Source organism: Vespa crabro, chromosome 1 (assembly GCF_910589235.1).
Source record: "Vespa crabro chromosome 1, iyVesCrab1.2, whole genome shotgun sequence".
Taxonomy (NCBI): domain Eukaryota; kingdom Metazoa; phylum Arthropoda; class Insecta; order Hymenoptera; family Vespidae; genus Vespa; species Vespa crabro.
Window position 1 is genome coordinate 14,871,898 of NC_060955.1, and position 23,814 is coordinate 14,895,711.

A 23,814-nucleotide genomic window follows, 5' to 3' on the forward strand; every position below is an offset into this window, starting at 1 on the left:
TTTGAAAAAGCAATCTTTCGTCCAGTGAAAACGGTTAGAAATTAGGACACAGATTTCTTAGGCACGTAAATAAATTGATTATTTGTAACAATTGTCGTCGTCATCATTTATAAATTTGATTGCTATAATGCACTTTCTCCGGATATCAATGAAAACGTCCAATTCATGTTTATATCAGATGCGAATGTAGATCGACTATTCGAGCATCTTTCACTAGTGAGAATCGGATAAGAGGAATTTCGATTTCTTATCAACATTTTACATTCTTTATAAAAAATACACTTGAAAAATAAAATTATATGATTCTGCAGTAAGTTAATTGCAAGGACTACATTTCTAATCGTTTTCTCTAATCTTTCGAGCAGATTAATTAAATCAATGTCCACGAAAATAGCATAAATAGATATTGATGGTGGATGAATGCTGGACCAGACAACATTGAGTTGTAGGTCCGGCCGGTTCGCTCATCTTGGCGTGAAAATCGTGAACGAGAAAATAATCGTGCTTCATCAGTTCTCTCTATCTCTCTCTCTCTCTCTCCTGGTCTCTTTCTTTTTAAGCACAAAACGGGAAAAGACGAAGATATCCGCGAATAGAAGAGAACTAGCCTGATATGATTCTCACTGGTGCGATCCAAAGAATCGGCTAGAATGGATCCGTTGACCAAGTGACCTCGTTCGTCCGAGAAGACCGGAAGTGAATAGCCATAGACGAGCGATATAAGGAAAATGCCATGCCGGAAAGTCCGTGAAAATATTCGCAAGTTCCAGATATCTTTCGGGAATCTTTGATAAAGCTTCAATCGATCTTCTTTTTTGCCTTCGCTCAATGCTCGTTTTCTAATCCTCCTATTTCAAACGAATAGAATTAACCTTCCAAAGCTTTCTTGCGTTAAACACTCCATGCATTTTTCGTGTTGATCATGATACATGTACCTACATATATAGGTATTTCACAATGTTAGAGAGTCTCAGAATTAAGGTCAAGAAAGAATTCTTGAATTTCTCTCGCGCACGTGCGATCAGTATCGAGACGATTATTTGGCAATATCAAGAAATGCGAATTTTACAGACAGGATAACCTGATTAACTGAAAGCGATTATTCACTTGACATCAATGAAAACGTTAGTGTTACGTAAATCGGTGAATTGATCATAAAAGGATTAATAAGGAGCGTCTTTTCAAAGTAGGCTCGTAGAAAGAATTAGGATAAAAGGTTACACAAGAGAAAGTTAATGAAACGTAGATATTGAAGTACCGCAAGTCGTTAAGCAAGAAAGAGAGAGAGAGAAAGAGAGAGAGAGAAAGAGAGAGAGAGAGAGAGAGAGAGAGAGAGAGAAAGAGAGAGAGAGAGAGAGAGAGAGAGAGAAAGAGAACGAAGAATGATATGAGAAATGTTGTTGTTTCATGTGTATGTATCTACGCAACATTTTTACGGCTTGTTACCCACGCCATAATGGAGAATCGATAGTTTATTCAGCGAGTTTTTCCAACGGCAATGTCAACGGATAATAATCTAATTGGAATTCGACACATGTAACGGTCTCGCTCGAAAGTACTCAAAAACTATTTTGTCCTCTTGTTAGACGAGAATCATATTTTCACGAAGATGTAGATGATGAAGATTAATAGATGATCGATGGACGTTAAAGTGATAACCTGCAAGCTTTCCAAGATCAAAGCTTGGCGACGCGGTTAACCTCCGCGATCTTATGTGAAAGCGGTTCTTGGTAGGAAGAAACTAACAGGATTCGAAAACCAGTCGAGCTATTCGCATCTTCCCTTCGAAGTTTTTCCGTGAATCTGGGATGATTCGTCGATCTTTTGTTGATTATAAGATTAAATCGCTCGTTGCTATGTATAAGATTCAAGAATTAGTGTTTCTATCAATTCTTATTTCCTATTTCATACTTTCGGATGACTTTCAGTTCCGAAATCAATGACAACTTATTACGAACGCTTTCTAGGTTATCTTTATATCGATATCTCTTATATATAAGAAGACTACTTTCATTATCCTTTTCATATAGAGAGTTTACTCTTGTAAATTTAAATCTTTTAATGATAATCCTAGAAACTTGATACATGATTCCTTCATTGAAATTTTACAAGTAGTTAAGAAATAAAATCCACATCGGAAGACTAAGGTATAAGAGCTACGGTTTGCGTAAAATCCATGGCATTCAAGCGTATGAAAGGTGTATACATGTCTTTGATCTGGATGCGTGCTCCACATCCGTGACATGGTTCTCGTGATGGGTCGGGCTTGATGTCTGCCACCAACGCGAGTAGTTCGAATATGGGCGAACGTATGATGCGTACGTTATACAAGCTCGTGCACTCACACAAAATCGTCTCGGGAGCGTCGATAATATACGTGAAACTTCTAGTAAGACCTTATATCCTTGTATGTGGTATATGACTGTTCTTTGAGCGGTTCACTCGGATCTGTGTGCGAAGAATGGGACCAGTTTGCGTGAGTATTCTGAGCCGATCAATCTCTTCCAAGTGTCCTCACCTTGGCATCGGCTTGATTCTCTCTTCCGCGAGAGATTCATCCCACGAGAGAGTTATGCATGATGCGTCCCACCATCAGCTTCTCGATGCCAATATAAATACGTGGATATACGCATACATCTATAGAATTGCTTACCAATACCGAGAAATAATTGGCACTATCATGCAGCAAGCGAGCCACTACTGCTATCGCTCGCTCCTCCTTCTTTCTCTTTTAATGTTGCTTCTGCTTTACTTCTCCTCCTCTAACTTCTTCTTTGTCCTCTTCTTACCTAAGTGGCTGTCCTCCTCCCGAGCTGGTTATTCACACACCTCCTGCAGGAGGTGGTCCACCGAGAAGGCGTTTGCCATATCGTGTTATACGCATACAACTTGGCTCTACTAAGCCCATAGATCTACCTATATAAAGTAGCCGGGGCGAGACGCGGGTTCAGACGCCTTACCACGCTCGTTCCACGCATCGAGCGTGATACAACGGGTCGCCTCCGTAGATTGAAACTTATCTAGAGTATTCAGTTCGTCCGGTTTTGATAACGTTCGGTTCAAAAACAAATAGGTACGTACGACTTAAAATATTTTCTCGTTGATCTATCTTCGCTTTCCTTAAATAGATTAATACCGTTTAGGAGATCATGATTATACTTTGGAGTTTATTAATTTCAATCGATTATTTCGCAATTTTTTTTTAGAACAAGATGAGAGCGGTTTTAGCATTACTGATGATCTACGCTCTAGGTATATGTTTTGCCAATCCTATTGAGAAGCTTGACAAAATCAGCGTTATCGAGCAGCAGTCTATAACAATGACAGATCGAGCGAAATACGAGGAGGAGTTGCTTCGAAAATTGAACAATAAGTGTTCGCAAAACGATATTAGCAGCTGCGTTATGTTGAAGCTTGTGACGTATATGAACAAGCTATTGAAAAAGGCTTCCATTGAGTTAACCGATGACATTGAAATCAGAAAAACCAGCCAAGCTACGGAGGAGGTTATTACATACGAAGTAGGCAGAAGTTCGGACGACGAAACGGAAGTACTTAATCTCGTGGCTAACAAAGTCTATGCTTTCGTCAAATCCAGAAGCATCAAGTGGAGAATCCTTCCAGAAGATAATGTCGTCGTGTCTGCTTCTGAGGACAAAAATGGATCTCTCAATCTTGGCCTTTCTATCGAACGCGCGGACAATGCACCAGTTCAAGACGGTAATCATACCTTTGATTACTTAATCTAAGTTGAATAATCTATACTTATAGTCTCAAGTATCAAGTTCGAGTCAATGATGTAATGAGTAAAAAAAGTACGATGGAGATATTTAACGATTAATCGATTAGTGATTTTGTTCGATTTTATGGTCAACAATAAAGTGGTCCATTGACTTTTTTTTTAATTATCTTTTCATCGAGACGACGAGCGAAAGAAGGAAAGAAAGTAATAATTGATTTTAAAAAGACAATCAACGTTTTTCAGGTCGTGGTAAAAAAAATAACAACATGGGTCCACTAATGGCAGCAGCTGTATTGAAAATCGGTGTGATCGCTGGTTTGGCCTTTAAGGCTTTGGCATTGTTGGTCGGTAAAGCTCTTTTGCTTTCGAAAATTGCTTTACTCTTGGCCAGTATTATCGGCCTGAAAAAGCTCTTTTCGCAACAGAAGCACGTGACGTACGAAGTCGTCGCTCATCCACATCACTCCTCGAGTCATACCTACAGTTCCGATCATGGACACGGTGATAGCTACTCAAGTGGATGGGCAAGAAATTTCCATGGGCAGCCACCGATTTCTGGCCAAGGGGACGCTCACGATTTGGTCTACTCCGCTCACACCTAATAAAAAAAATGAGACAGAAGACGAGAAGTCAGAAAAATATGCAGGATCGATTAGTTGCTCTGTGAAATCCGTCGTATCGTTCGTATTGTCTTCACAATCTTAGTATTAATTCTTAGGTGTTTACTTTGGTTATTCTAGGCTTTTCATTCTCTATTTTTTATCATCTTCTTTCTATTTCTATTTATTTCTATCTTTCGTTCATCTTTGATCATTTACTCTTTTATCATTTCTCTTTCTTTTTTTCTTTTTTTCATCATTTGGGGTGTCTTCACCTCCTAAAAATCCAACAGACACGACTGTGCTATCTTATCCATTTATTATGACTTTGACTCTCTACGCATTATGACGCCAGAATGACGAACATTCGATGTTCTCTCTATCTCTTTCTACATGAGATGTTTTGCTATTTGTTTTACTATTTTTTTTCTATTATTACACGTGACATCCTTATCACAGCAAGAAGACATTAAAGATTTTTCTTATATTATTTTCTGATATCTCAAGAATTGAATATCTATTGAAAGAGATTCATAAGATAGTTATATCGAATACGATAGACGTTATCAAGACCAAGGATGTATACCCGATCAAAAGACAAGAAACGGAAGACAAAGTTGAATCGTGTCTACGAGTATCCAAAGTAACGAATATCGCTTGCTAGTATTTATTTTTTTACCATTAATTTATTTCACTCCTTCATTATCGACAGTGCAAATGTATCATAACGTTATGTTTAATATTCTTTGTTGTATAAATAAATATTTATTGTTTTTATAATATAATGATTTATTCGTAATGTTATCGTTTAATTAGAAGAACGCGAAATTAAAATAAGATCCTTTTTTTCTTTTACTTTATTATTATTCTCGGAAATGTATAGAAATTGTAAATTTTTAACTATGTAATTGTAATTGGTCTCTCTCGATTCTTATAATTAACTATCGCAAGGTAAGATATCTTTCTATTTGATACATCCGGTGTTTATCTCTATTTGTTACGCCATATGAACGTGGAAAATTATATTTTTCTGTAACAAAGAATACGAAGAGAAAACATAAGAATGGCAGATAACTTCACAACGTCTCTTTTTAAATTTTGTTCATATCGAAGAATGAAGATAATGCGGAATCTCCTATCAATTCTTATTCTGTTCGACCTATTAACCGGTGCCGGTTGTAAAACTAGTTTCCAAAAAAAGGAAGAATCTAAAATGGATACGCACGGCTATTCTCCAAGTAAACGTAAGTCATTTAGAATTCTTCTCTCTTAAATCATCCTATTGGAATGCTTATAAGTATGACAGACATCAAATATCAATGAAATAGTAATGATTTACGTTATTTAAAAATCAAAGATTACAATCTTATTTTGATACTAATTAATAATTTGTGAGATAAATCTGTAAATCTACGAAAGAAAAAAAATTGCAGACGATAGCTAAAACAGAACAATTGTGCAACGGAACAAATTAAAAAAATTAATGCTAAATGAAAAATAAGTTCTTAACAGAAAAAAAATTCCTCTTAAATTAAACGAGCTTGAAGTTAAATAAGAAATAAGCTCGTAACAGTAAAACAGTTTTTCTTAAATTAACTGAGCTCGAAGCTTGAACGATGCTTCCCGCATTGCAAAACTTAGCGGGACTTTAGCGTCTGGTAAAGTGATAAACAGTGTAACGATTCAATCTTAGACACGTGACTAAACGTGTTATAGGAAATAATTTATAGACTGTTGTAGTTGATGAATACGCATAATTCAAATAGCATTATTACTATAATATCTATTATTTCATTTTTAAGTGCTTTGAGATCAATATTAAATTCAATTTTATACTTTAATATAAACATATTTTTGTTCCGACAGAGACTTTTTTTTTTTAAGAAGTTAATGATATTATTACATATCATTGGCTACTATCGGATTAAAATTTCTGTTTTTGCTGCCATCATTTTGACGAATTTAAATCTATTTATTTCCTCTATTATGACTGTGAAGAATTATTTTTTCACAGTTAGAAAGCTATTTTGAAGCGACATCCATTGGTACGTTAGAGCTGACTATTGGCTTTTTCTACTAGAAATTCGAGTACGTTGACATTTATTGATATACAAATATGCACATCTTTTAAAAAATATTCTTGTAATAAATTTGTTTCTCTATTTTTTCAGAGATCCCTATGAATTAACCAATTTTTCCGCAACAAAGAAACAGGAATTTAAATTTGACAATTCTAAAACATTGATTGTTAAGAAATTAATAGCGATAAATTCCAAGGGAGAAAATTTGCTATTAGACAATATACTGAAAATACAAATGCGTTTGAATGAAAAATAATGTAAATAAAACATTACACAATGAACTGTATTTAGCGATTAATAAACAAAATACTAAATCAAAGTATTTTCTAAGGTGAAAACACAAAATATCATTAACAAAATAAGATATTATAACAATAAATCAATAGTAAAGCTAATTGAAAGTGAAACGAATAAGTTTCGAATGAACAGGATATTAAATGTTTTGATTTCAAAGAAAAAATTAATGTAGAGTTCAGGAAAAACATCTTGTATTCATACGTTGACCTACTTCCATATGATCGCTTTCTCCATCACGATTGAAAAGAATTGGACGAAAGAGACGTGCGTGATGAGGAACCACTTCGTTTATGATAGGTTCCTGCTAGATTCGTGTTTATGTACGTGTAAAAGAGAGAATTAAAAGGAAGTCCAAAAGGAAGTATTCTTTATTCGTTTTCTTTTCAGGAGCACATTGACTTTCGATTTCTTATCTACAAATTATATTTTTTGTAAACTCTAGAAATATTGAATGTGTTTTACCATTTTTAAGATGTTTTTTTTTTATTAAGTTAACGTAATATCGAAGCCGATTAAATTCGATTAAATATAATACTTAAATGTTAATATAATTCTTTCTAAACCTTATTGGCTTTTTTTTACGAGGATATACATTAATTTATTTTAAGGTATCAATTATTAACAAAATTGTTAACACCAATATGACGAAAAAACTATATAGATTTCTTTTTTCAATCTATTGGAGAATAAAAAAATTATTCTATAACATCCTCAAAATAAATAAAAAGTTGTTTCTTTTAAAGTTAAAAGAATTTTAAAAAAGAAGTTAAATAGAATCAGAGAGAAAAAAAGAAAGTAGATCGTCGATGAATATTGGATTTAAGAAATCTCAGAACGATCGTACGAGGATTGCATTGATCAATATAAGACGTCCGTGTGCGATTGCGTCGTCCGAAGGAACGAAGTTGCCGGTATCGAACCGGCTCTAGTTATACCTGTCACAGGTCCGTGATGCGTATATAGCGTCGGAATCGAGAATATGGAGGGAAGTGGAACAGAAGAGAAAGGCTCGGAGATGAACTAGATTTGTCTTCTCTCTCTTTCTTTAGAAGATAGATACTCATCGTTTCTCTCGCTTCCTACCTTTCCTCGATCCTCATCCTCATCCTCCTTTTTCTCCTCCTCTAGTTTTCCCTCTGCCTGTGATCTCAAGATTTCGAGCGTATCAAACTACTATACTCGCGTCCTTCTTTCTTATGAGCCGAAACGAAGTCTACTGAAGCGACTAAGACTTTTGACGATTTCTGTCCATATTTCTTTATCCATATGGTTTCTCAGTCGTCTTTTAACTATCGAGTAAGATCAATCATGCAATATCGTTCCTCACCGAAAGACCTTTATCGAGATCATCGAGAAATTTGCCTTTTCCGGGGATAAGAATTTGTATCCGGCTGGAAAATTAAAGATCGTTAACGTTTCTCCAAGACGTCACGGTCACAATCGAGATTCGAAATTAGTACGCTCTCTTTTTCCGTTCCACTAACAAGAAGAAGATCGCGCGAAGGTTAGAGATTATTTCAGAAAAGGGAAGGGTGGATCATAAGGAGGAAGATATCTGATCGGACAATGATCTAGAAACAAACGCCATAGAATCTCATCATAGATATTGCATCTTTTCTACGTTCCCCTTTCATAAGTTAAGTGAATGAGGGAAGGAAAAGAGAGAGGGAAAGGTAGATAAGAGAAAAAAGTGTTCTTCTAGCAAAAACGTTGTCTAGGTATATGTCTCTCTTTTTCTTTATCGGTCGAACGCTCGTCGTAACGCTCTAAAACGCTTACTTCACAAATAAAAGATTGCACTAGACGAGGAGGATAAGGATCTTATTTATAATGTACGAAAAAGAGTGTAAGCTAATGCATCGCAAGGGAGAGGAGAATGGCCAGTCCGTTCGTTTCATCGAGACTTCTTTATTCTCTTTTTTATTTTTTTTCATCCTTCTATGATCACCATCGCTGCATGTAGATCTATATAAATGGGATTTGCAGAGCGTTCTGCTGCAGCACTCGGATCTCTGCCGTAGGTTCCACAGTATCACTTCGCCATTTCTATCCTCTTACGTAAAAACGGTCGACTTTATTATTGGCGAATTTGAAGAAAGAAGAAAAACGAAGGAAGACGGATATGTCGCGGAAAATTTCCGCACGTTGGACGCCATCTATTGTAGAGCGTTTCCTTCTTATCCTCGCAACATTTCTTTGTTTGTCGAACGTGATAGCTATCGATCGTGGCCTATCTAAAGATTTTGCTAACGCCTGGAAGGACTTTTCGACCGATTGCTCGGCAGAAGAACCAAAAAATCTTTCGGTATCGTGTCAGGGAGTCAGGATTGTCAGACAAGTCGTTCAGCAACTTCTCGAGAACTCCAGCAAAGAACCGGATATAGAGATCTTCGATGGAATTAGTCTGGTTGAAGTGGAGGACGCAAGTTCCTCGCGAAAAGGAAGATTCCTCAAAGACTTCGGTAGTATGACGCCGTTGCTACAATTTCTTGAAGGTCGAGAATTAAGGGTGAAGTTGCCAAAATTATTGCCGCAAAATTTTGAGACAGTTTTTGAGAAGACTATGACCGCTTCAATGATTGGCGAAGGTTAGTCCAAGCTGCTAGAAAATTAAGTGAGAACTAAGATACATTTTATATTCTATATGATTGTTTTCCATTCAACAGGTGGAAGAGCACGTGGCGGAGGAGGTTTAGGTGGAGGCGGAGGAGGTGGTGGTGGTAAAAAGGGTGGCAGTGGACTAATGATAATGGCTCTAATGATGGGTAAAATATTTACGATTATTAAATCATTCATTCTTAATGGACAATCGAATTTATGTTATATGGTGCATTGCCAGGTAAAATGATGGCTGCCATGGGATTTGGTGCACTTGGTCTTTTAACGATGAAGGCATTAATGGTGTCCGGTCTTGCTCTGATGCTGTCCATAATCATCGCTGTGAAGAAATTAGCCAGTAGTGGAGACGACGGAGGTGGACACCACGTTGTTTACGCGCAAGAAGTCGGTCATCATCATCGCAAGAAACGTAGTATGTCCGAGGAGAACGATGACATTCTCAACTTGCCTTACAGAGGCTACGCAAATCTTTACGGAGATCTGAAGGGGTCCTGACGCGATAACCAATTTTACAATTAGTAGAATCGTTTATAAGTCTTAAGACATGCTTCGACGTGTACAAGCGAGGATAATGACGAAACGACTTTAAATAGACGGCAACGTTACGAACGTAGTGACAAAGACATTAACAATGACAATATGGACCAATGATTGGAAATTGACTTTACACGACAACCGACGACGAACTTTAAAGATTTCTTCGACGATCACGAATGACTCGTAACGAGCAAAAACGAATACCGACGAACGAACCAAAGTATACGATCAATCTTTATTTATTTTTTTCTTTTACTTCTTCTTATTTATTTCTTTTTTCTTCCTTTTTATTTATTACTTATCTCGAAACGACGGTAAGACAACGCGATTCGTTGACAAGCGTAATTCTGATCTTCATTAACCGACGATTAATTTTACGCTCAACACGTTTCGCAGCTTTTTATTCACAAATATATGTATACAATTAAATTTAAGTTATTTAAATAAATTTAGACTTCTGTAATCAATCGATATGTATTTGCCTTTAATTTTAATTTTTGATCACGCGTCTACGCACGCGGGTATTTATCGTTTACATTAAATATAATATTGATTCTTAAACGTTCTTCCGTTTTTCTAAAAATATTTAACAAACTGAAAATATTTGAATTAATCAGAGAACGGAAGTGTATCTTTCAAAGACGTTCATTGAAATGATATGAGGAGGACTGGCAAAGGGAATAAAATTGCCACAAGAGAGGCGATTGAGTTAAGGGGGGACGGCTTCGAGGATCCGAGAAAGAGAAAAGTGTGTCAGTGAACTGCCACGCTGACCGACGGCGTGCGATGCATATACACCTGTTCGCGGATACGCCTAGCATCCTAGCTTTCGATGCAAAGCGTGCCTTTTATAAGTGGATCAATAGTTTTCCTCTTCCACCACTAGAATCTAGGAAAGCTTCAAGCCACGTTACAAAACAAAACATAAAACACTCTGTACTATTTATTTATGCTGCTCGTCTCTCTTGCATGTTCACGCGCATTCGAATCTTTGATTCATGAGTGAGAAATTATTTGTTTTGCTCGAAGAAAGGTTTATCGAACTAGAAAATTAATTATGCGAAAGTAGTGGAATCCATTTTTTTTGCTTCTTTTTCTTCTTTCCTTACGATCTTCGTTATACTATCTCTCTTTTCCTTTTATTTATGAAAAGAAAGAGAGAATATCTTCGCTAGGAAAGTGGAAGCCGTAGACCTACTGACACACATTTGCGAGACGGTTCCTTTTTTATGTCTCGAATATCATAAAACGTGCCGGCAAACCTTGAAATCGGTCCAGACGCAATGTGAAGTCCATGCAGGTACTTCTCCGGAGTTTCGCTATTTGTTGATCGAAATGTTAATTGGTCTTCTTTTTTCAAATATTATACATAGTATATATTTACTGTTCTTTTGACGAATCGTTTCTTTGAAGTCGAAACCACTTTCTATCTCGTATCTCAAAGTCTCTTCTTCGGTTTCTATCTGTCTTTTTTCTTTCTTTTTTACTCTTTTCTTTTCCTTCGCTTCTCTCCTGTTTTTATTCCCATCAACAAAATACTTTCTAATCTACCAAGCTACTAGGTGATTTCGTCGTTTACTTGTATTTACTTTCGTCGATATTTCCTCCTAACTTTCGATACCTATTTGATTTGAAATTCGACAACTATTACTCCTTTGACATATATACGCGCTCACTCGCGGAGCATTGCGAATAAAGTATTAACGAAGAATCAATTCTTTGTTTTTAAGTGCAATTCGAGAAGGAGTTTCAAGTCGCAATAAGTCCTAATCATTTTTTCGGAAGAAGATTTCTTTAATTGTCATCGGTCATAAATCGTCAAGACTCGGAAATGGTCAATTAATATTTCAGTTTTTTGCCACAGTAGTCGAGTTGTGAGGTGTTGAGAAAGAGAAAAGATGAGAGACATATAGATCGTTCGCCAGGGAGATGAGGACTCCGTTATATTCCTAACTCATTACGATCCATGGAAGAGGAAAATTTTAAATTCAAATCGGGGAAGGAGCGTAGTTACCGATTGATTTTTCAGGTCGCGCATGCGTCTTGTCGCGGTGTGGAAGTTTGAAGAAAAGATATTACAATCTTTTTAGAATCCAAAAAATTTCAATTTTATGAATTCTTTCAGCTTGCCGAATGTAGTCACAAATCCGGAAATAGAAGGAAAGAAAGAGACGGCATGACACCCATACAAACTTTCTCCGATTCGAACGGAAAATAACGTAGGAGTTAAAGATCTTTTGATATCTCAAATACACTTCATACGGATCTCCTTTTCGTGTGGTACTGGAATAATCTCATCGTAGGAGATTGAACGGATTGCTTTCTCGTACTAATCTACACGATATCTTTTCAAATATATTTTAGAATCTAATGGAATTTCGTTGAATATCTAAAAGCTCTTCGAAGTAGTCAAATTTTATCAGAAATAATTATTTTGTATTATCGGTGGTAATATTTATATCATAATAAAGAATAAATATTAAGTTTGCAATATGTATCTTTGAAAAAATCAATTTTAAGCAAGTTAACATGCATAAAAAGATAAGATACGATTAGATATGAAATAAATTTTAGTATTTACTTTTAGGAAATAAAAAGATTAACTCTGTCAAGAATATGATTGATCAAAAGTCATATTATTCTTGGTGAAAATAACAATTTTACTACTCTGGGCGTGTTCATGACTTAGCGGTCGGTGGTGCAAGCACAAGGAGAAACTTTGGTTTTACTTTTTAAGGCTCGCTCTTCCGAGGGGAACATATGATCGACCGAGAGAATTCTGAGAGTTACCCAATGACCGAGAAAAGATGAATGACTACTGACGTAAGATCGAGTACGAGATTCAACTCCTTTTCATTGAATTCCGTTTTATATAGCGAGTTGTATAAGTTAATGGATGACATACATTGTTTATTTTGCGAACAAATTAATGTTTAAACGAAAGGAAATTGAAAAATATAGCTAGCTCTACAAACATGTAACAACGAGTGAATATCTAATAGGTATATAATCAGCCAAAGATTATGTTACAAGCTGGTTTAGTCGACAACGTGACTAGCCTACTAAGAAGTACTATAGTCTCATGAAACTCGAATTGTATGTGTTTTCTGTAAGCTGTCATTCGATACTTTGAAACTCGCGCGTGTGTCGGAAGGAACGAAACGAAAACGAGAGAGAGACGTTATCGCTGGCCCCTGAGAGCAGCAGGTCAGAGTAGAAAGTGGTGTTCGTCGCGATGAAGGTCGTATCCGGGATGTTTGAACTTGATCCTTACTAGTTTTCTTTCATTCATGCAGATCGTCCTCGAGTTTCGCATCCGCCAAACTCGATGGATTCGTCGATCGTATCATAATTCTGTTGCAGTTTCACAATACCAAAGGAAGAATATGACCAATTTTTAGACTTTTACCTCCTACATGTCCGTTCCTCTTCTTCAAAAGAAAAAGCAAACGAGTTGGTAAAGCTATCGATATCAATTATGTGGGCGTTTTATGTTAACGAGTTATGATAAAGTCTAACGAGGTTTCTTATGTATGCGCTTCTTTTATGTTCTTCTCTATCGTTTACCGTAAGCTTTATCTCGATGATATATGTACTATAATCAATATAAATATTTAATATAAAGCAATGGTTTGTAAAAAAATTGCAATCAATAAACAAATTGATCATTAGTACATGAAAATTTCAAATATCGATGACTTCAAATTTCAGGCCACTCTTTTGTGTAGCATAATTTTCTAAAAACTTGGACAAAGATTCGTAGAATTGTTCGTTTGACAAGGCGGTTAGTTCGTCCTCTATTCGCTCGCCACAGGCAGGTCACAGATCGCAATAGCCCAATAGACACCTACAAGATGATGCTAGCCACACACTTATCGTTGTTTGAACGAATACCCGCATACAAGGGGCCGTTTAAACGCGACAAGGACAAGGTAAGAAGAGGTTTGGTCATGTGCGCGCGAACGCTTACGAATGAACGAACGAACGCACGTGACGCACGCATATAGGAAGGAAAAAGAAAAAAGTAGAGGTGGGGCGTATGTGGTGGCGATGGTAGAGGGGTCCACCAAATATAAGCTTAAGAGATTGTCCGATGGACCACACGAAATTTCACTACGCAACCGGTACAAGTTTCAAAAAAGGGCGACTCCTAATCTCCTGAAGATCGTTTGTTCGCGCGAGATTTGATTGTTTGGTGTGATATTTGGTGCAAGGAAAAAGGGGGAGACACAGAAATGAATTTAATAATAATCGTGTACCTAACAACTGCTGTTGTCCTCGTGGCAGGTCAGAATCTTGACGAGTGTCTCCAGCAGGACAGCATATCATGCGTGCAAAAGAGCATCTATAGGAAGGCCAAGGAATTTTTCGGAAAGGACAGTTTAGAGATTGTACCAGGAATCAACCTGATCAGGAATCAGGATGCTAATTCGGATGGCAGAAATGCTAGATCCAGTAAAGATTTGATCTATGATCAGGAAATCGATGGTGCTAATGATGTCGCCGAAAGACAGAACGTTCTTGAGAGTTTTGTTGGCGAAGAAGCTAGCAATTACTTCACTGGACGGAGTTTAAGGGTAATGCTGATTATATCATTGATTAAAGATTTTATAGATCTATGAAGTTTGGACCTTTTATTGATTCCTATCGTTGGAAAAGAAATTTAATTATAAATTTTTGTGATAGATCAACTTTGCGTCAGCCGTTGAGAAAATTGGCGAAGTCGCTCGTACAATTAACGACTCCATGCCTCAAGAGATTCATCAGGCAGCCGATGAGATCGTCGAAGGTAATGTTCCGAGCCGATTTAGTTTCTAAAACTAAAAAAAGATATCAATTTTTCAAGTAACATTTTTAACAAATTTTTTTGTATTCGTTGTCTCATAATTAATTCCTTATTTTCAGGACGAGTCAAGAAGTTAAAGCTTCTGAAATCTGTGATTCCTCTTCTGATCGCCGCCAAAGCTAAAATCGGTGCGCTTGCTACCGTTGCTTACTTTTTTATCGCGCTGATTGCCAAAAAAGCTATAGTCGCATCACTTATTTCTATTGCAATCTCTGCCTTTATTGGATTGAAATATCTTTGGTCCTCTAAATCTGGCTCCAGCTTTACTCCTTATAATAATGGTTGGAGCGGTGGTATCAGCAACATCGGTTGGTCTGCACCTGTTTCTTCCGGTGGATGGGCCACCTCCGGTTCTGGAGCCTGGGATGACGGACATTATGCTCAGAATCAAGCTTATTCCAGCTATCATCATCGACGATAGTTTCCTACACTCCTGTCGATTTGTCGAAATCCTATTTCAAATCCTTTCATTATTATTGATTATTTCTCGACACGTCGCGCGAACAAGTAACGAAAAAAAAGAATTATTTATATTTATTTATGTGTGTGTGCGAATCAACCGTTGTATAAATTCAGTCGGTTCGAAAGTGAGATCATCTTCTTGTACATAATAATTAATAATACCAATATTCTTGTTCTTATTATTTAGCCACGTGAGCGTTCACGAATGGAACGAACGAATCAAAACACAGAAACTAGTCTTGCGAGTAAAGGAACGCGAGTTCAGCAAGTATTTTCTTTTTGTGTACGATAACACGAATGTATGCGCGTTGCATCTTCCGAATGCGTGTAATGTCCGTGCGAGAACTAACTCTCTCTCCCTTTCCTTCCTATCCCTCCTCCGATCGATCTTCTTTGCTCCTTTTCTTTTTTCTGCTCACCGCAGATCAAAACCATCTAGTCTACCATCATGGATGTACGTGGATTCCATTAACCTACTAGCCCGTATAACTATCGATTTTATAATATGGTCATTGTAATTCTTTTAATATAATTTATAGGAAAAAAGAAAAATCTACATTTATTTATTACCTTATTCATTATCTTGATAAGTAAACGTATAACATTTTTATGATGATATTAATTGTAAAGTGAAATCGAAAAATAAAAAAAGTCATTTTCTTTTGTTTTGAATGTATTTAGTACATTCATTAGTACTAAGTTATTAATTTCTAATAATTTAACTGATGTTATTAAGTTCTTCATACTATTTGGCAATATATCAAATATTATGAAATATATCGCTCGTCGATTTTATTCTTGTACTTTGCTTTTGTTTCACTCGAGCGTAAAGTAGCACAATAAGTATAATCGAAAACGAGAGTTAAGTATTAATGCAAGAGAAATAAATTAATAAGAGACATTAAGAAATTCATGGCTGATACAGGTCGATCGTATGTCGTCTCTTCTCTTCGCATTGAAATCTCCGTGTCCATAAAGTCGAACAAGCCGGCGAAAAGAGAAATCATCCGTGGCATCATATCAAACTTTCCACTCTTCCGAGAACGCCCGAAACATATTTTTTATACGAGTGAAATTGTCATCCAATACAAACAGCCATATTATAAATAAAGTATACATTATTTAGAAAGATGCCTATTATTTCAAGGACATAAAGTTTCACAATAAGAACTTTATGTTCTTGAAATAGCCCCATGGACGAGGTTAGATCATTTCCTCGAACGTAATCTTACGAATATACAGATAATCTTACGAGATACATATATAAAATGTTTTATTAATATATTTATTAAAATGAAATTAAAAATCAAGAAAATGAAATTTTATGTAGGTTAAAAATATCGTTTTATTGAAGTGACGTCGCTGAAGATGAACTTTATAACTCGATTCTTTTGAGGAAACAAAATGCGTAGCTAACGGATCGTACCGTATGACATGTCAGGTGGTCAATAAGTACAATTTGCAAACTGGTGAGAAGGGGAGCAAGGCAAAAGTGCACGCTCGTGGTCATGCATCCGGACATAACGAAGCGCTACCTCTCGAGGTCGAGAGGTCGTATTTTACGTTTGTCGTTCTAAATTGGGTCTAGAAAGACGTTTTGTACTCTTCGTATGCATCCTACTGAATCTTTTTAAGAGCAATGTCCCACGACGGCACACGCGCGCCTAGAGGACAAATAAATGGCTGGAAAGGAGGTTGTTGTTGGATCGAAACTCGTCGCTTCTTTTCTTTTCCTTTTCTTTACTTTTCTCTCTCTTTCTCTCTTCCTTTCTTTATTTCTTTCCATCACGCATTAAAGTCCACGTCCAGCAATAGCAAAAACTATTATACTCCGACGATAGGTATGCGCCTGAGTAAGCGTTTTCTAGGACAACGATGGATAGCACTATACGAAACGGTCGTTAGCCTTTTAGATATGCGAAGCCGGTGGTGGATTTATTGGCTCAAATAAATCGTCTTTCTGGGAATCGTCTTTTGTAGAAAAATTCATAGTTCGAGTATATTTATTTCTACAAAAATCAATCGAAAATTTTTAGAGATCAATTTTTATTAGATCTGTTTATATTAGATCTGATGTATTTTATCTTGTAGCTTTTGCTCGATGAAAAATGAAAGTTCTGTATTACGGCAGGCAAGTTTCTTGCAATTTACTCGACAGAATCAGAGTTTAGCTCGATGATGACAAATACGGTTAGGAGCGTGTTTTTCTTGAAACAGAGAACGTTTAGAAGAGGGAAAGGGCCGTTGTCGACAGTCGTACTGAATATCGATCGAGGAGAAGAGGAATCTTCAGCGAGTAACGAACGCATGCCAAAGAAAAAAGGTGAATGTCACGCCTCGTTACGTTCTCCTCGTTGGACGGATCGCGAAGGACTACGAGAAAAAAGACATGGAATTACTTCGAAAGCAAGAGGAGACTTTCATTTGCGGCGAATCTTCATGGATCGTAGGATGCCGCAGTTTATTATTTTGTTTCGTGAAGAACTCTATTTAAATTGTCCAACTTTATTAGAATTTTTTGTATATGTGAAACAAAAATAAGAAAATAGGAAACAAATCTTTTTGAAAAGTAATATCACAGACGGATAAACGTAAGGTGCCTTTCTTCGAGTTTCTTTAACTGAGTTTCTCCGCGTTTGCGATGCAAATGTCCATCTTATTATACCAGGAGAGTCATAAAGTTCACAAACGGAGGAACAAACATCTTTACTTCTATCTAAATCACGTTATGCGTTCTCACGTCACGATTAATTTCCACGAAGTAATTCGCATTCTCTGACTAGGTTATTAGATTTTCTAGATACATATATATATGTATATATGCACGTTTCGCTGTCCTATGACTTCTCTAATTTAGATAAAAGATCGGTTTTTATTTGCTTTCTTTTCGCGTGACCGAATTCCCGAGTATGTTCTCGAATCTGCCAAGCATTTCACGAAAACGTAGGGAAAGTCATTTGATTTCCTATTCCCGTTCACAAATAAAATATTACGAAGGTATGATAACGACTTCTATAAAATTATGAGGCACGGTCGATCGTTTGTTATAATAAATAGAAGAAATCATTGGTTTCACGAGGAACGTTTCAATAATCCTTACGGTGAAGAAAACCAAGGTGATTCTCGGACATCTTAAACTTAATCGCGCCACGGGCTTTCGAAATGTCGACGATCTTCGGCCCAGACCGTTGCCTCTTCCGTAGTTTTCGACATTGCAAAGGAGGTAAGGTAAGAGCTCGATGTCGCCGAGAGCGAAGCTTGTATTCTACGTTTCAACATAATTGATGTCGGCACGCCTAATTGCTCCTTCACCGGTTGCCTAATTAGTAGCATACCGAACTCGCCTTCCTTTTTTCTTTTTTTCTCTTACTACCTTCTAGAGGATTTTTTCTCTCTCATTTCTTCTTCTACATATTTTCCTCATAACTCTACATACTTTTTCTACACATATGTACACCTATGTGAAATTTAGAAAACCAAGAGGAAAATTGATTCCGTTTGACCGATTACTTTCTAAAAGAAAAATCCAATTCGATATCTCGCGAAGCCCAGATGTTAACACGAAGTGCGTAAGGATGGTAAATTCATGGGAAGTGAAGAATTTATTCAACTCTAATGAGTACCTATGTAATGGCAATTCTCCGGGAGAAAAGTGAGTGACGTGTGACGTTCACTGGTTTTCTCGGACGACAGTAAGGAGAGAAGTTTTCTCTTTGTCGATACTTTACCGATGTCCCTTCGATTCGTAAAATTGGAAGATAGTTGTAGGGTGGGTCGTCGTATCGCCTAAGGCGACATTCGCTCTCGTGGAGCGAGGGTTCACGATTTCAGAGTCACGAAGAAGCAAAAGAAAAAGAAGGAGAGTAGGATAAAGAGAATGAGGAGAGGGCTTGAGACTGGTGTCGTGAGAGCAAGTGAATGAGCCTGCGTATATAAGTTTGTATGTCGAGAAAGAGACAGAGAGTAAATCGGAGATGAAAAGCGAGAAGGAAAGAAAAAGAAAGAGAGAGAAAGAGAGACAGACAGAATCGAACACCCAATGCTTGACCCAGTTGTAAATAGGTGACTGGCCTCGTTACCGGTGTAATGTCTCGCATCCATCATTTTCTGATGAATCTTTTGAGGGAGAAACGACACCACCTGCGACAATTAACAACGGTCATATTGCTAAACAGCTCATTTTTTAATAAAAGTAAAATACAATATTATAATCTGAAGAAGCCATAATATTGTATTTTATTCTATCTAACGATTTTAATCAACGAATGAATGCACGAACATTGGACTTTTTTTTGACCGGAAGAGTATTGCCGTCCTCGATAAGGATTCTTGGATCTACTCATACAGAAAAGCCGCAGATGAAAAAGGGTGAAAGTCGTCGACTCGAAACAATGCAGGTCAACAATGTTGTTTAATGAAACTCATATTTGATAGAATATAAATATAATCATAGATTCGTTTTTACGATACGTATGATATACCGTGAATGAGATGATTGATATGGATGTGTATGTAAAGAATACGTGCATAGCAAGAAATGTGGCTACGTGTTCTTCAATTAATTACAACGGTCGGTCGGTCCGTTAAGCCGTGTGAAAGATCGCACGAGAGCATAGCTTGTTTGCGTCTACGTCGAATCGTTGAGATTGTCCTCGTATCGTTGAATAAAGCTTGGAAGTAGGTAAGTGTCCCGGTGGATCGGAGGAAAATAACCAGCCGGATGAATAGAAATACGACTTTTTCGCACACAGGTGCACTAGTATAATGCCCAAGAAAAATATTTATAAAAAAATCGAATTGCAGTTAGCATCTATATAATATGCCGCATATAATTTTGATGTGTTTTATTACAAAATACCTATGTATATTTTTATAGAAATCGTAGAAATGTATATGTAGAGAATCAATTTATTAATACAGACATGCATGTGTTGAAAGCAATGTATAGCCATTTTGAATTTCTTTTTTCTCTCCACTTTCTGTGTCTCCACTTGCGACAAGAGAACTTGCCAAAATAAGGTAGGGTATTAGAGCTCTTGGTGGTGGAGTCGCAAGATTATCGAAGGTGGGTCGGTTGGTGGGAGATCGACGAAAGAATCGTGTTGCATCGCGTGGAATCGAGGGAAGGAAGAAGGAACAAGGAGGAAAAGGAGGTAAGATCGGTAAGGTGATGTGGAGAGGGGAAGAAACGAGAGAGCGTATTCGAGAGAGGAAGGCGAACTCCTGATGGCCCGAACCGTGGCCCCACGATGGTTCTCCCCTTTCGTGTGCGATACTTCGGTATAAAAGCAAAGGAACCTCTTTTAGACATAACATACGAGACAGGATCGGCGCTACTTGGAGGAACATCTTTCATTCTCCTTATGTTCATCGCCACGAGGCTCTGAGAGGAAAAAGAAGAAGAAAAGGAAGAAGAAAAAGAAGAAGAAAAAGAATAAAAAAAAAGAATAAAAAAAAGAAGAAAAAAAGGAGAAAAAAAGAAGAAGAAGAAGAAGGAGAAGGAAAAGAAGAAGGAGAAGAAGAAGAAGAAGAAGAAGAAAAAGAAGAGGATCTTTCTTTTAGGCGGAATCAATCCGCCCCGAAATTTCGGTTCCGTCCTGAAATCTAGTCGGTACAATCGAAGAAAACTCGATAACAATATGGAGAGCAAATTAGTGACAATATTGTGCTTTCTTTTGGCGTGTCAGAGTATGGCGCTGCCTACAAGCGAGAAGACAACCGGAAGTGAGAATGATCTAATGGCGACGATATACAATGACTGTCTTAAGAAAGAATCAATAAGTTGTATAAAGTACAAGGTCTTCGCTTACGTCGACAAGATGCTGGCTGATAAGGAGGATATCATGTTATCGGAGGGCATCACGGTCGTAAAGACGTCCAACGCGGAAGAAGGAGCACCGAGGTCTGTTCGAGTATTATCGTGACGTTCATTCGTTTAACTATGAAGCATATTACGAAGTGATTAATTCGAGAATTCCGAGTTCAATGAACTTGAGATCGATCTTAACCGTTATCGTCTTCTTTTCTTCGCAGATCGATCGAATCGACGGATCTGGATACTCTCCTGTTCGACAGACTCGGTAGGTTCTTGAGGACACATTCGGTCAAGGTTGACCTAAAGGGTAGCGATATTTTGGGCATCATGGAGTCTACTGGTCGAAGTCTCGAAGATTACAGTGACAATGCTGTGGAGGGTCGCGGTAAAAAAAGTGAGTAGACTCTTTTGTTAAACCCATTTTATAGATCTACTATACTGGATGAGATCGAACGCATTTTCCATCTTTCTTTCTCTTTTTCTCTCGTGATATTTATAGTTTTGACGATGATAAACCGCAGTCTTAAAATGTTCATCATAAAACATATAAATATTATTATCCTAAGGTCGAGTGACTAAAATGAAATAGTCGAGTAAGAATTGTTTAATGCGAGCATATAATTATCCTTTTATTTGTAAGAATCTTGTAATCGGAAATTGGAAATAACCAGTGTCAACTGCGTTACGCGAATATCTTTCAGATTTCTTCGTTGACTCGCGAGTCGAAAGATCGAAGAAGAAAGGAGGGAGTTGATACCGGTCGTAGACGTTGACCCACTGAGAAACTGGTTCCACTTCCCCTTGAAGCAACTCGATATAATAAAGAGAGAAGGGAGATTGGGAGTTGTTTGGGGGACCAGATATGAGTTAGATATAGTTGAGAGGGAGAAGAGAATATTTTTGACATACTTTTTCCTCAGACCGTACTTCTTGACTTTATCTTCGCTTATTTTTTTTGTTTTTTCTTTGTTATATTTTAGCGAAGAATTAACTTAAGATTACGAGAAACTCAGTGACCTTGATTCGTGTGATCTTTGACCGATGTACGCCGTAAGTTCAAGATTTCTATGTCTTCTGTTCCCAAAGACCAGATAGATAAGATCATTAGGGATCGTGAGAGAGCATCTTCTTTGGAAAGAAGTTACTCAAAATAACATTTACGGCTTAATTTACGATTTAGTTCGTGGGTATAACAGTATTGACAATCTAGTTGATTGTTTGATGGAACGATTACATGTGAAAAGAGTAGGACGAAAATATATGCTCGGTGCTAGGAAAGTAGGCTCGCCTTTAGCAAACGAGATCCGCGATATGTTGTTCCGCTTTGATCGCCGAATTAAATTTATCGGATATAGTCTATTTAAATCATATTTTTTTAAGTACTGTGTCCTCTTTTTATTAAAAATTCGTAAAATGAATGAGATCCATGAATTCGTTAAAATGTAATTCTTAAAATAACGATAAAATATATTTTTCAGAGAAAGCGCAGAAAATTCTTGGACCAATTCTCATGGCAATGGCTTTCAAAGCTGCGGCTCTGTTGCCTCTTGCACTCGGTGCAATAGCTTTGATCGCAGGTAAAGCTCTTCTAGTCGGTAAAATCGCTCTTGTGATCTCTGCTATAATCGGTCTGAAGAAGTTGCTGAGCTCGCAACAGAAACACGTGACGTACGAAGTAGTAGCGCATCCCCATCATAGCAACAGCCACATCGTCAGTCACGATGATGGTGGACATGGTGGATACGGTGGTGGTGGTGGAGCAGTTGACTACGGTGGTTACTCGGGTAGCAGTGGACATGGATGGGCTAGGAGTCTTCCACAAGACGCTCATGAAATGGCTTATCGTGCTCATCAACCTCAACCACATGCTTGAATCTCTTCGGAGAAAATTTTCTTCCTTTTTTCTTTCCTATCATTTCTTTATTTCTATATGACTTTTTCAGGGATTCGATTTTTGCCACAAATATTTGCCATTCCTTTAATTATCCTTCTTGATCTCGATCTCTTTTATTTAATAATTTCCTTACTCTCTCCCTTTCCTATACTGTCCGTTTTTATTTTTCTCCTATCTTATTGTCACTTTCCTTCTTTCTTTACTTAACTTCTTTTATTTAGCTTTCCTAAACTTTTCATAGATCGATTTCGCAACGTGTTACTCTTGATATACCTCGAAAACGGAATGACCATTTCCGTTAAAACCAGGATCTTAAGAAAAACACGAGAAAGCATTTCCTTTTTTTTCTCCTACAATATCTTAAATCATTTTGCGTACCGTTCGCTACGGCGATCGGTGACCAGTATCGTCATGAAATACTCATTACATGTAATATGTATAACGTTAGCCGAAGATCGTTATTTATTATTGTACGTTACTTATATTATTAATATCGGAAAAAATATTTATTTATTAATACAATTGTTTGAGAATAATGATGATATGATGATAATATGATGTTGATAATGATGATTATGATGATTCTCTCTTTTGTAATAAAAAAAAGAAAAAACACGTATTTTTTCTTGAAAAAATAAAAAGAAAAACAAAAAAAAATGTATAATAATAAGATAGGGAGAGGATGTATACAATTACTCCGTTTTTGCAAGAGTGATCGATTATCCATCGTAAAGTGTTACTATTTATACGTCCTATGCCTTTTCGAGGTCACAGCTAACGATTGGCAGGAGATTCCATTTGAAGGCATTTATCTGCATTTCCCTTAAATTTTTTTCAGTCTTAGAGAATTTTCAGGGATAAATAGGTAGGTATGCGGTCGATTATAGTTCAATATTAATGAATGTATGAGTTGGTTTCATGA

At 37.0% G+C, this 23,814-nt stretch overlaps 4 protein-coding genes and 1 long non-coding RNA gene across 5 annotated transcripts; all 5 read left to right on the plus strand.

The window, feature by feature from the left end:
- Positions 1-2,963: 2,963 nt before the first annotated feature.
- Positions 2,964-4,556, plus strand: LOC124424081. Its single transcript, XM_046962636.1, has 3 exons — positions 2,964-3,073; positions 3,207-3,720; positions 3,986-4,556. The coding sequence occupies exons 2-3, from the start codon at positions 3,213-3,215 to the stop codon at positions 4,342-4,344; spliced, it is 867 nt and encodes a 288-aa protein (XP_046818592.1). The 5' UTR covers positions 2,964-3,073; positions 3,207-3,212; the 3' UTR covers positions 4,345-4,556.
- Positions 4,557-5,316: 760 nt separating this feature from the next.
- Positions 5,317-7,080, plus strand: LOC124424092. Its single transcript, XR_006942227.1, has 3 exons — positions 5,317-5,585; positions 6,356-6,429; positions 6,513-7,080. It is a non-coding gene; the product is annotated as an uncharacterized LOC124424092 (long non-coding RNA).
- A 1,761-nt stretch (positions 7,081-8,841) lies between these two features.
- On the plus strand, positions 8,842-9,833 carry LOC124422503. Its single transcript, XM_046959066.1, has 3 exons — positions 8,842-9,307; positions 9,386-9,484; positions 9,559-9,833. Exons 1-3 carry the CDS (start codon positions 8,842-8,844, stop codon positions 9,831-9,833), a joined length of 840 nt encoding a protein of 279 aa, XP_046815022.1.
- A 4,277-nt stretch (positions 9,834-14,110) lies between these two features.
- Positions 14,111-15,142, plus strand: LOC124422552. Its single transcript, XM_046959207.1, has 3 exons — positions 14,111-14,452; positions 14,562-14,664; positions 14,781-15,142. The coding sequence occupies exons 1-3, from the start codon at positions 14,111-14,113 to the stop codon at positions 15,140-15,142; spliced, it is 807 nt and encodes a 268-aa protein (XP_046815163.1).
- A 5,680-nt stretch (positions 15,143-20,822) lies between these two features.
- On the plus strand, positions 20,823-22,871 carry LOC124423647. Its single transcript, XM_046961623.1, has 3 exons — positions 20,823-21,085; positions 21,217-21,392; positions 22,477-22,871. The coding sequence occupies exons 1-3, from the start codon at positions 20,823-20,825 to the stop codon at positions 22,869-22,871; spliced, it is 834 nt and encodes a 277-aa protein (XP_046817579.1).
- The last annotated feature ends 943 nt before the right edge of the window (positions 22,872-23,814 follow it).

Bases quoted from the DNA above. Each gene is read 5' to 3' on its own strand.
- LOC124424081 (XM_046962636.1), top strand. From the start codon at position 3,213: ATGAGAGCGGTTTTAGCATTACTGATGATCTACGCTCTAGGTATATGT. The intron at 3,721-3,985 runs GTAATCATACCT...AACGTTTTTCAG, and splicing joins CAATGCACCAGTTCAAGACG to GTCGTGGTAAAAAAAATAAC.
- LOC124422503 (XM_046959066.1), top strand. From the start codon at position 8,842: ATGTCGCGGAAAATTTCCGCACGTTGGACGCCATCTATTGTAGAGCGT. The intron at 9,308-9,385 runs GTTAGTCCAAGC...TCCATTCAACAG, and splicing joins CGCTTCAATGATTGGCGAAG to GTGGAAGAGCACGTGGCGGA. The intron at 9,485-9,558 runs GTAAAATATTTA...GTGCATTGCCAG, and splicing joins GATAATGGCTCTAATGATGG to GTAAAATGATGGCTGCCATG.
- LOC124422552 (XM_046959207.1), top strand. From the start codon at position 14,111: ATGAATTTAATAATAATCGTGTACCTAACAACTGCTGTTGTCCTCGTG. The intron at 14,453-14,561 runs GTAATGCTGATT...TTTTTGTGATAG, and splicing joins TCACTGGACGGAGTTTAAGG to ATCAACTTTGCGTCAGCCGT. The intron at 14,665-14,780 runs GTAATGTTCCGA...CCTTATTTTCAG, and splicing joins AGCCGATGAGATCGTCGAAG to GACGAGTCAAGAAGTTAAAG.
- LOC124423647 (XM_046961623.1), top strand. From the start codon at position 20,823: ATGGAGAGCAAATTAGTGACAATATTGTGCTTTCTTTTGGCGTGTCAG. The intron at 21,086-21,216 runs GTCTGTTCGAGT...TTTTCTTCGCAG, and splicing joins GCGGAAGAAGGAGCACCGAG to ATCGATCGAATCGACGGATC. The intron at 21,393-22,476 runs GTGAGTAGACTC...TATATTTTTCAG, and splicing joins GGAGGGTCGCGGTAAAAAAA to AGAAAGCGCAGAAAATTCTT.